Source organism: Schistocerca americana, chromosome 1 (genome assembly GCF_021461395.2).
Source record: "Schistocerca americana isolate TAMUIC-IGC-003095 chromosome 1, iqSchAmer2.1, whole genome shotgun sequence".
NCBI classification, from domain to species: Eukaryota; Metazoa; Arthropoda; class Insecta; order Orthoptera; family Acrididae; genus Schistocerca; species Schistocerca americana.
Genome location: NC_060119.1, coordinates 594,152,565 through 594,165,854, shown reverse-complemented (window position 1 = coordinate 594,165,854; position 13,290 = coordinate 594,152,565). Strand labels below are relative to the sequence as shown.

Sequence of the window (13,290 nt, the reverse complement as noted above, 5' to 3'; positions counted from 1 at the left end):
AGTGTAGGCGCCATCCAGTCCCTGCGGTTTTCCCATAATACTATACACTCTGTGCGATGTGGGTCCAGAGCTACATTACAGAAATAGCTTGGCAGCGCGAAGACCTGCGCTCGCGGAAGGTCTCAGGTTTTACAGGCAGGGGTATCAGGGAAAAAAATTGTTTTGTGCTGAAAACTCACCTTCCGGAAAGTCTAGGTGCGGGGCAATCAGTGAGACGTAAACATCTCAGCGTTCTGTGAGGAGTTGCCAGGCTGCTTTGTGAAAAGGAATCCTTTTTTGTTTGTAAACCAATGGACCGACTTTCTGCTTGACACGAAGTGACTAACATCTGGTTTAAAAAGTTGTAAGAGAGCTCCTCATTTGTTAAATTAAACAAATAGCATAGTAAAAGAAATCGGGGCACTAAATTCTGTGAAGTGCGATGTGATTCCACTGGCTACAATATAAAGACAGAACCACATGGCCAGGTATGTAACAACTGGTCAGTGTTGTAAAACTTTTTTGTGGAAGAGAAATTGTTGTCATGTTGACAAAAATATCACTAACCATCACTTTGCAGAGCCGTTTTCATTGGCAACCGAGAATTGCGCAGTCTTGCAGATTGGAGAACGAAGACAGTCTCGGTAAAGAACTTTTGACTTCTGTTCAAAACTGAGAAAAGTACGCTCTTCAGCTGGGGATATGGTAGGGGAGACTTAGGCTCGGAATATGGAAGAGAAGATCTGACTTAGAGACTTTGGAAATCGGGTGGATAGCTGGTATGTCACAATCTACAGAACATCATGGTGCCCACTATGCTCCATGCATCTGACAGTGAGTGTTGATTTTGCGGAGAAATCGCAACTTGGGCGAACAAGATGAGAGAATTATTGTGCGTTTTTCAGGTATGGTGTTAAGATTATCCACATTGAGGACTTCAGCACTTTTCACGAGTGATTAAAGGCTCATTAGAATTCAACCGGAAATGTTAGTTACATGTGTAGTTTTTCTATCTTTTGCCGCATTAAGGCAATTTCTATGCGACCAGCACAGTCTTTATTCTCCCATAATTCATGTGTAGATTACAATCCTGTCCGATACCACTAAATCATCCAATCTTTGCTGAGATTTTCAATTGTTAGAGTAGCCAATGTTAACTATTAGTAATGTTCTTGTTCTCTGGATCTCTTGTGATAAAACAGACCCTTTAATAATTTGTTATTCATGTATGCTAGAAAGAAACTTTTTAATAAACAGGGAATATGTGGCCCACTGTTTTATTTCAAAGTTAGATGAACATACTGTTTATTATCTTTTGTATTAGGGCCACGTTGTTCTATTAGTTTTCTCTTTTTCATTACATGCATGTGATTCAATGGGGAGTGACTTAACTATTCTCGGGCCACCAATGCGATTCATTCTGACATCCGCAGATGTATGTGAAAAGCCGACCTGTAACCTCACACCTCGATCCAGACATAGTATAGCACTTATAGCAGAAGTCATAGTACATGATAGTCGCAGTATTCTCAATAATTTATTTGTAGAGATATATATTCTTACATACTGCAGGTTGGGAACGAAGATGGAAGAATAACTGGAAGATGGTGATAAAGAAATTAATCTAGTGGATGAAGCTTGCAGAGAACATGATACCACATATGCCACAAATAAAGATCAAACAAAATGTATTCCTGTAGATCGAATTTCAACTGGCAAAGCTAATCAGATATATGTAAAAACAGACAAAGGTATAGGATAATATACTTCTTCATTTACTTTTAATAAAACACTGCAGCCCAACTTAAATTGGGTTCCAGGATAAATTTTTGGCAAGTGATGAACATCACACATTGACCATTAAAAAAACCCAAGAGGGTTTAAAAATACGCTCAGTCAAATATCTAAATGTTACATGAAGAAGAAAAGAATATTAAAAATAAGACTGATTAAAACGCCAATTGCCGGCCGCGGTGCCCGAGCGGTTCTAGGCGCTTCGGTCTGGAACCGCGCGACTGCTACGGTCGCAGGTTCGAATCCTGCCTCGGGCATGGATGTGTGTGACGTCCTTAGGCTAGTTAGGTTTAACTACTTCTAAGTTCTAGGGGGCTGATGACCTCAGACGTTAAGTCCCATAGTACTCACAGGCATTTGAACCATTTGAACCCAAAACGCCAATACTTCAGACATCATCAAGTGGAATTCTTACATTCGTAAGTCCTGCACTATCATGACTTTCAGCTATTGTGTCATTGGTTGGAGGAGCACCAACCATCACAGTGAAAAGTGCAAAAAGCGCTCAACAACAGCTTGGTGAGGCAAAACGGCACAACAGTTTAGTGGTATCTATGGCTATTGGAAAAGGTCTATGCTTAAAATGATACTGGCATTGACTGGGATTGTGCAAAAATAGCTTCTATCTGGAATACCCAACAGACCACTTACAAATATCGATCAGCTAAAATTCATCAATAAGTTTCACATTGCAACATTTCAAGTAGTGTTTATGCAAAAAAAAAAAAAAGTTGCCTAAGACTACGTGAAAGTCGAAAGAACGTGAAAATGTACATTTAGATGTTGTGGGAGGACCAAGAATTCTCGGTGGCATATATTAAGCAAAAGGTTTGGACATGTATGACAGCATTCCTAATATAACACAGTCAAACTGAAAACTAAGTCTAGAAGATGTTAAATTTGTGTGGATACCCAGTGGTGCACATGATGCTAGTGACTGAAATACATTTTCTAAAATAGTTTGCGTAGTGGTTTGCGGTATGTGCAAATATCAATAACAAAGGAGACAATAGGTTTTGTACAGAAAAGTTCTTTACGATCCCTATGTTTCTCATAGGCACAAAGTTTGCAACCGAATCTTGACAGATTTTACGAGTTTGCTTAAATGGTAGAGATACTGCTGAATAACACAACTGACATTAAGTTCAACATTGTAACATTGATTCACACAATGTACAGTTAGTCAAGGATACAAAATCGTTGAGATACCAGCCAATGCCATATACTTTCCAGTGGCTATCGATACATTAGACAATCTCGAGTTGAATATTAAAAAACGAGGACATATTATTAACTTCCATGGTGAAGAACTCATAAGGCATTTACAACAGAAGCAGTATGTGGGTAGGGTATAAAACCGATACACATACTCATCAGTGTACCAATTCACCATGGAAACAATATGCTAAAACGGGAGAGTTACAGCCTCCTTAAATTACTAGGCTTTAAACAACTCAATAGATTGGTCCTATTGAACCGTAATGAATTGCTCATACGACGAGAATACTTGTCACAGAAGACTTTGTTTCAGCTATGTTGAATAACAATGATCAGACTAGTATTCTCAGTCAGCACCAGGTAGGTTTAACAATTCCAAGCATCAGTTTTCTATACTTCGAAGGAAAATTTAATAAAATGGATGGAGGCCCTGCAACAATATCCCATCTTACACGTAATGCCTTCACATTTGTGTTTCAGGAAATAAGTTACGAACTGAATAATTCTGAAGGTGGTAATACAAGAAATTTACAGACCGCATCAACTCTTAAACTATATGTTTCCACATTGAAACAGGACCTGAATGGCGTAGAAAATGCAGGATGGTTCACAAAAAAGAAGATACAACATTAACAAATGAATTCAGTGTGTTTACATCATGCTGATGATGAGATTTTTGAAGAATGAAATGTATTCTCAACTATGTAAAACAAATACTCATTCTAGTACGAAGTGCTACAGATAGCAATGCTTACATCAAGGAACAGGTGTGATCGAAGAGAGCAAATTTGTGATTGATAGACTTGTATAGAAGATGCCTCATGTTTGAGTAATCAATGAGGAATGCTTAAAATATTTACTGATATATGATGCGCTATTTGAATACCACATAATACTGAATTCCTCCACACAAACATGGCCTATTAAAAGAGAAATTCAACTGTAAATACCTTGAATCATCACACTCACACTGCTGAGTGACAGGAAGACAAATACAGTAAGTGATTTGACTGAATTCGAAAGTAGTAAACTGTTCTACCCACATGAAAATCTGCATAATGGTTGGAGCAATATCGCTTAGAGCTTCCTATTTGGTACATACTCAAGCTTTCCTCCATCTTACTGTCAGGGACTGAAAGAAAAATCTCATGCATATTCAGTCCGTATAAATATCAAAAGTTAGCGCCCATTACAATAATAGACAACTCCAAACAGAATGAATCTGTAAAATTGGCACCCATCAATGTTTTTGTAGAATTCGAAGCTTCAGAAAATTTTACATCATATAGAACAGCTAATGCATTTATACTACACATGCAAGTGTGTGGTAAATTATAATCACCCAAAGAAATTGTATAAAGGCCACATAAATGCATAACTGTATCAGCACTTCTAAACCTTTCCATCAGTTTCAAAGTACAGATATTTTCGCTAATGTTCATGGTTTCTATGATGAATGTAGACAGTTCGTATTCAAAGATATAGCATTCATTGCATACACAAATAGTGGACGTATTATTACAATAGCCTCCACAAAAATTGCATCACAGAAACCTTTCAGAGATGTGAAATGCAGCATGATGCGGAAAACAGCACTGTGGTAAACATGTAATTATCACGGAATACATTGTAACAATCGGTTGATGACCTATACAGATAAGATGACAAAGCCCAGGACTTTCGACTATATGGTTACAAATGTATATGTGATTGGTTGTGAGGAAACTTCATGTGTATGCACTATTTAAAAACATGGTGCAATACAATACTCTGAGGAGTATGGATGTCTTTCACTCCACCTTCTGAAGAAGAAGAAGAAGAAGAATGGTAATGATGAAATTTTCTAGGGTTATCTGTCGAGTCAAGACATCGTTCTACAGCAAAGTTACAACAAGTTTCCCACTCGTCATCTTCAGGCCTGAAGATAACAAGTAGGACACTTGTTGAAACGTTGCCGCAGAACGACACCTTGACTCGGCTGATAACCCGTGGAGACTTCATCATCCAGATTCGCTGAGAAATTTTCAATAATGATAGTGTTAACTTTATGTATGTGCTGTTGATAACGTAAAATTGCTATAAGCTGGATGACAAACTATTTTTTTAAAAAGTCTTGTATTACTCCGCCGCAATAGGAGCGTGTGATGCAAGTTTGGCAGAAATTTAATACCTATAACTTAGGGGAACATGCAAGGTTTTGCATGGACTCAGATGTATTCGAACAATTCTAGTGCGGATACGTGGCAACATATAATCTCGATCCTCTCTACTACTAAACCACGCATGAGTTATTGTGGACACAATGTATAAAAACATTTGTGAAACTCGAGCTTTTATCTGATGGTACTATCTTATTATTCTTTGAGTACAGGAGTCGTGGAGCATTTTGCTGCCTAATTCATGGACATACCATGGCAAACCACCCATGAAAGGGTGAAAGCTCAACAGAACTATCAATTCAAGTTACATTCTTAACAATTTATATGGGTTCGCCATGCAACATTTTCTATCTACTGGGGGATCATATTGAAATTCATCGAATAAACTTTTAGCTGTGGCAGATGATTCTGATGAAGGATAAGTCGTGCAGGTAGACTAAGCGTATTCCAGTAGCTTGCATGTCAATCACAGCAATTTGCCACTGCATTCAGAGCACCAAGTTCCATAATATTGCTCCTTCCCAAGCTGTAGGGCAAAAGAATATATAATACACGTTATAGAAACCTCCAGAAATGCCTCAATTTGGGTATAGAACTGTTTAATCACCTTCATTACCTAGTTCTACTAGAAACGGTGGCTGAAGGAGTACATAGTTTTAAAAACCCATAAAAAATCGTCTGTGGTGAGTGGAATTGAGAAAGATTTTTTATAAATCGATGAAGGAGACAATTTTTAGCAAGACAATTGAAAATATTCGAATACTCCATGACATTAAATTAATCAGTTGTTGGGATGAGGATGGTTGTGGAGTGTGGGTAGACAATTTATAGCCAAGCCTGATTTTAAGTGGACTGCCATCTTACATATAGAGTTTGTGGCTATTGAGATGGCGAAGACTGCAGTACAGTTCCTGTAACCCGTTTATGTTGTAATGTGTATATGGGACCTATCAGCCTCCACATGTACTGGTTTCATTATAACATTGTGAAAACATTTTGAAGACCCAAAGTTTGCCTTATGTTTATCGACAGATTCATTTACTGGGTGAAGGAATGTATTCCATATGAGGTGACAAAGTGCCATCCCAATACGTTCGAAATGTCTGGATATAAAACCAATAATCCATATAGCATAAAGCCAGTGCACAATAGGGTTTTTGGTTTGATGAAAGACGTGAGTGGGTGACAAATCAAGGACTTTGGAGTTTGTTGGGCTATAATCTAAAATATACACAGACCGGATAGAATCATGTGCCTCTTATGGTTGATGATTACCTGACATTCTGTTATGGTGGTCCAGACGATGATCCACATGTGGTACATCAGTTCATGTCCAAGGGACATATGGTTCATGCTATAGGCCAAATGAAAATCGATCTGTTTTGTCATGATAAGTGGGTCATGTGCTGTAGTAGAATTGAATTACGACTCCACTTCCACTATTCATTGGGATGAGAGAAAGATGTAGAGAGAGAGAGAGAGAGAGAGAGAGAGAGAGAGAGAGAAAGGGTGAGTAATAATTTGACCAGTATATCATACTGTTAAGTGTGAGTGTGTGTGTGTTTTTTTTTGTATGTTCTTATTTGGAGAATACAGATTTCAGCTTAAAGGTTGTAAATGAACTTCAATATCATCTGTTAATAAGCTTAAAAGAAAATGATATATATAGTGAGATGCTATATAGATTGCACATACAAGTTAATTCTCCATTGGGCCACCGAGCTTACGGTTTTCTATGGTTTCCCTAAATCGCTCCATCCTTTCATAATCTGAGCTTGTGCTCTGCCTCTACGACTGCACTGTTGATGGGACATTAAACTTTTGCTTTTTTTGTACAGGAGAAAGATGTATTGTACACATGGTATTAACAGTATTAATTTTGCATGCAAAACAAAACATCTAGGTAAAGAGAGTTCATGCCCTGCGATGATAGATATTCTACTGAAAGGTTTGTAATGCATGTACACGTTACATACATTAAGTTTTTTTCCTGCTGCTAGCCTTGATAGACTGTCTAACACAGACTATGTATAAATCATTTAATGAGTGAACAAAATAATTGATTACCATGCATCCTTTTTTATTTACAAAGCATGCCCTGAATCCCAAGCCCTGTCACAATAACTCATTGATTTAAATAAACTGGAAATGCGTGGTTAGACGTTTACATGAAAGCTCATACTACATTTCCACCACACACACCACACACACACACACACACACACACACACACACACACACACATATATATGTAGAATAGATATGCTTCCTGCAACCTGGTGTGAGGAATGGTGATGCTGGAGATGTAGAAACTTGTGAGGCACTTGTTTAAACCAGTCTGTAGATCTGTATATCCTTCGACATGCACTTTGTGGGTCGATGCTGTCTGCTCCAGCACTCATGACGCTGCCAGCTCCAGAGTAATTGCACATTAATAAATAGTAAAATGCATGAGGTAGAACCACCATCACCGATCTTTAGACTATCATTTTAACTTAGGACAGATGTGCTAGATCCATCATCTTAAATTTGTAGGGGGAGAAGGAGAAGTGGAATGAGGGAATGGGTGAGGGGAGGGGTATCACTAAGAGGGAGGGGGAAGGGAGGGGGAGGCAAGAGAGGGGGATGAGGTGAACTTGAGCTTATATTTGTCCTTTCCCCTGATGACAGTGATATAAATGGAATCCTATTGTCTGTGCCAAAAAGTGCCTCTGTCCATTACTCATCTCAGGAGAATATGAGAGGTGAAGTAAAATCTGAGAGCATGTTTGTGTCCCACACAGAATGACCTGGGGTGGTATAATGTAGCAAAAGTACCCCTGTTGGACAACTTTCTATGATGCTTTGTCTTTGCAGGCTCCAGTCACCTCATTCGATTTCGGTAATACTTTTGTGTGACAGTGTTCTCCTTATGGGGATAATTTACGCTAGTTCTGGTACCCTGCATCATCTAACTTGACGACGGTTGGTTCCACAGTCTAATATAACAGTCGTGACACTCCATCTTGTTTTTGTTGCCTCCAGCGACTGCAGTGCCCCAAGTGACCAGTTATGCTAAGAGCAGCAAACACACACCCATGCCCGAAGGAGGACTCGAACCTCCACCGGGAGTGGTTGCGCAGTCCGTACATGGCGTCTCTAACCGCACGGCCACTCCGCACGGCAAGCGACAATTCGGAATACGATATCGGATGAATACGAATTCTAACGTTTATACTGATTTGTAACAGTTTTTACAACAAGCATTGTATGTAGCGCCGTGAAAATCGACAATCACTAAGAAAGTACACCACATTTGCGATTATTTAGCTTCCTAGGAATCGTGGGAGACACAAAACGGTGCATTACAGGACAGTTTATTTACGATTCTCTTGTAACGTACAGACATTTACTGAGTAATGTCGCTTACGTTTACTAAAGAAAAGTTGCTTGTAAACATCAGAACACTTAACCTTTTACAGAAAGACGTCATGTATCTATCCAGCAAAGCAGAGTTTTATTCGCTACACTTTCAGTCAAATCAGTGAATGTGGAACGTAGGAAACGAATATGGAAACTAATACTCACTTTACCTAATGTATCAAATAAGCCGCTACAACTGTAGCTTAAGTGGAAACCTCACAGACGTAATAATATATCGTCAAAAGCAATAAAACTGTTTTCCAACACAGGAAAAATCAATTCCACAACTGTTGCTAAATCTGAGCCACAAATGGCAAGAATCTTCAAAACATTCGCTTTTGAAGAAAAGGTAATTATATTTACAAAAATATTCATGTTTTAATAAGTTAAACGAAGTAGAAGAAAGGACGAATTATAATTAAAAATTTAACGTGTCCAGGGAAGTGTCTATGATAAGAACAACAGCCAACAACAGAAATACTTGTTTTTCATGCATGATATGTGTTTGTATGCTTTTGCTTTCAGGGGAATAACTTGCAAATATTGACATATACAAAAGTATTTCGTCATGAATGAGTTGTAGCTTATGTCACTGAAGCAGTGTGCTTTGGCTGTTTATACATTTTGTTCACGATATTTCATGTCTCTTGGTAACATACCAATGTATGGAAAGCAAAAATATAACAACTACTTGGTTAATTAAGTAGAAAATAATTAAAAGCAAACATTGTCCTTACGACGCATGTGACTGTCGGCTTTCTGACCGTTTGGAGTGCTAGTTCACCTCTAACTGTCAAACGGTAACAACTTTTGCACCAGAGAGTGTCGTCCGTAGCTCGCGGTCTAGTAGCCAGCGTTGCTGCCGCTGGATCAGTGTGTCGGATTCGATTCCCGGCCGGGTTGGGGATTTTCTCTGACCGGGGACTGGGTGTTTGTGTTGTCCTGATTATTTCATCATCACTATTCGTGACAGTGGCTAGATTGGATTGTGTAAAAATTGGGATTATGTACGGGCGCTGATGACCGTACAGTTGAGTGCCCCACAAACCAAACATCATCATCCCAGAAAGTGTCGTGATTGTATTTATCAAACTGTGATTGATTATTCGTCTTTTTTGACGGACACTGTTTCCATTGCTGATCCAGGATCAGTCAGTGTGATACTCCAAGGCACTCATCCACTGTGATTAGGCGGCTGAAGAGGTCATCTGGATTGGGCCGACACAGTTGTAGCTACCTCTGTTCGACAGGCTTTTTGAACGGGTGTGACCTGTAGCGGAAATCAGCTGGCGTAGATCTGTGTCACGTTCAAAATGTCGTGGAAGATGCTGGAAACTGATCTGTGTCTGATTTTCACTAGTTCCAACATCACCTAGATTATGTTATGCTTGTGTTCGCTCTATTTTCAGGACATGGTCTGCCACGTAATTCTTCGCGGTGCAGGCTTGTTTGACCACGCTGGATGCGTCTAAGGCACCCACCCGCTGCGCCATACAATAGTGGTGCATTGTTGCTTTACACTTCTAATAACTCAGCAGGGACTGTTGCGGCGTTGTTCCTCTTCAAACGTAGAAAAGGAATTACTAGACGACATCATTTGAGTGAGGGATTTTGGCTCTTGTAGCCGCGTGATATGGTACTGTGATGGGAGAATTTCAAAGCGTATCAAGCCTCGTGACGTACTGGGTGGTTCAGGAGGAATGTCACATAATTTTTTAGGTAACTCTACATGTGAAGCTAAACCGAAAAAGTGCCATGAACATGTGTCCAGCTTTCGATTGTTACAGAACTGGAGTGGGCTGAAGACGACACACACCCATGAATAATTATGAAGACAAGTGTGAATATTACTTACCAAAATGCTGCGCAGGGGCTGTGGTAGGCGGAATGTGGATGGGACTGATGACTGGTTTATTCTGCAAGAGGTGTGCGGGTTTTCCAGCAGTGAGGCCGTGTGCATGTCGTGCTTCAGTGTTGGATAAAAGAGCAAGTCCATTGTGTCCGTGAATACCGACATAATGCATATGTTCATCCATGCAGAATACATAGACATGTTGTTTGTGTACAGGTACTGTAATGGCAGTGCCCATGTGGCAGTGACAGAGTGCCAAACGTTACCCTGATCGATGAACACTTCGTGCCAGGGTATTTCCAAGAGTTTTCAAACATTACGTGAATCTGCAACACTACCCAATGTACATGTAACAGAAGAACCTGAGGCCATCCAGTCAGTTGAGGAAAGGGGAGACGTATTGCAGTGGCACAACGGAGTCCCACCGCCAGAACACGGATCGTTAGGCGTCAGCTTGATATTCCACAAACGCGAGTGTGGCATACGTTAGATTCCGATGGCTTTTATCCATTCCATGCAACATCTTTATCCAGATGACTCAGTAAGCAGATAAGAGTTTTGTTACACTACTGACCATTAAAATTGCTACACCAAAAGGAATGCAGATAATAAACGGGTATTCATTGCACAAATATATTATACTAGAACTGACATGTGATTACATTTTCACGCAATTTGGGTGCACAGATCCTGAGAAATCAGTACCCAGAACAACCACCTCTGGCCTTAATAACGGCCTTGATACGCCTGGGCATTGAGTCAAACAGAGCTTGGATGGCGTGTACAGGTACAGCTGCCCATACAGCTCCAACACAATACCACAGTTCATCAAGAGTAGTGACTGGCGTATTGTGACGAGCCAGTTGCTCGGCCACCATTGACCAGACATTTTCAATTGGTGAGAGATCTGGAGAATGTGCTGGCCACGGCAGCAGTCGAACATTTTTTGTATCCAGAAAGGCCCGTACAGTACCTGCAACATGAGGTCGTGCATTATCCTGCTGAAATGTAGGGTTTCGCAGGAATCGAATGAAGGGTAGAGCCACGGATCGTAACACATCTGAAATGTAACGTCCACTGTTCAAAGTGCCGTCAATGCGAACAAGAGGTGACCGAGACGTGTAACCAATGGCACCCCATACCATCACACCGGGTGATACGCCAGAATGGCGATGACGAATACGCGCTTCCAATGTGCGTTCACCGCGATGTCGCCAAACACGGATGCGACCATCATGATGCTGTAAACAGAACCTGGATTCATCCGAAAAAATGACGTTTTGCCATTCGTGCACCCAGGTTCGTCGTTTCGCAGGCGCTCCTGTCTGTGATGCAGCGTCAATGGTAACCGCAGCCATGGTGTCCGAACTGATAGTCCACGCTGCTGCAAACGTCGTCGAACTGTTCGTGCAGGTGGTTGTTGTCTTGCAAACATCCCCATCTGTTGACTCAGGAATCGAGACGTGTCTGCACGATCCGTTACAGTCATGCGGAGAAGATGCCTGTCATCTCGACTGTTAGTGATAACAGGCCGTTGGGATCCAGCACGGCGTTCCGTATTACCCTCCTAAAACCCACCGATTCCATATTCTGCGAACAGTCATTGTATCTCGACCAACGTGAGCAGCAATGTCGCGATACGATAAACCGCAATCGCGAGAGGCTACAATCCGACCTTTATCACAGTCGGAAACGTGATGGTACGCATTTCTCCTCCTTACACGAGGCATCACAACGCCGGTGAACTGCTGTTTGTGTACGAGAAATCGGTTGGAAACTTTCCTCATATCAGCACGTTGTAGATGTCGCCACCGGCGCCAACCTTGTGTGAATGCTCTGAAAAACTAATCATTTGCGTATCACAGCATCTTCTTCTTGTCGGTTAAATTTCGCGTCTGTAGCACGTCATCTTCGTGCTGTAGCAATTTTAATGGCCAGTAGAGTAGAATTTCGGTAAGTAATATCCACACTTAGGCCTATCTTCAAAATTATTTACGGATCTGTGTAGTCTTCAATCCGCTCCAGTTCGTAAAGATCGAAAATCGGAAGCACGTTCGTAGGACTTTTCCGCTTAGTTTCACATGTAGAATCACCTCACAAATTATGCAATATTCCTCCTGAATCACCCTGTAATTACGTAATTTAACAGTGAATACTTTACGACTGGAATTCGTGTGGAGTGGCTGACCTGGCGAGCAGCGGCAGCGCGAGGCGGGCGACGACGCGCCGGCCGGGGCAGACGGTGACGGCGGGGAAGGGCAGCGCGCGCAGCGGCCAGTGCGTGCTCTCCACCTGCATGGCGGCCGGCGCCCGCGCGTAGCCCCGCCACGCCTCCGCCCCCACCAGGGCCGCCAGCAGCGCGCTGCCGCACACCGCCGCCGCCCACGCCAGCCTGCGCACAGCCTCTGCTCACTTCACGGCCGACACATTCCGAGCCTCTGCAGTCTGCATGCGCATCCGCAGTTACAAATATTAATACTGTAAAGGCAAGTACACACTTGGATACAAAATCGAGCGACTGTCTGTGGATTGCTGAAGGACTGTCTGTAGACATCTTACTAGACAATGTATATACACTGTCTAGGTACTTTGTATCGTGTACACACTCGAATGCCTTATGCCTCGATATTTGCTACTTACGGTTGACCTAGTTGGGATTGCGGCTTGTGGGTAGTGAAAAAAAATAGAAAGAGGAAACGTTGGTGGAAACGCGATCTGCTTGTGGAAGGGCCTCGTTTCGACTATAATTTACTTTCGACTTTTTTTTCACAATCACTGATATTGAATAAACAAAAACAAACATAACAAAAAACCGTCCCACCTTTTCCCACACTGCCTAGATAATAACAGGAGACAATGGCTACCAGCGTACCCACACCATGAAAT

The 13,290-nt window shown here is 41.3% G+C and overlaps 1 protein-coding gene across 1 annotated transcript in view; it reads right to left on the bottom strand.

The window, feature by feature from the left end:
- LOC124580386 (pickpocket protein 19-like) overlaps positions 1-12,702 on the bottom strand; it is a 151,545-nt gene extending 138,843 nt beyond the window's left edge. Inside the window, exon 1 of the mRNA XM_047131259.1 lies at positions 12,593-12,702. Within this exon, the coding sequence (XP_046987215.1) occupies positions 12,593-12,702 (110 nt within the window). The remainder of the gene's footprint in view (positions 1-12,592) is intronic.
- Between the last annotated feature and the right edge of the window lie 588 nt (positions 12,703-13,290).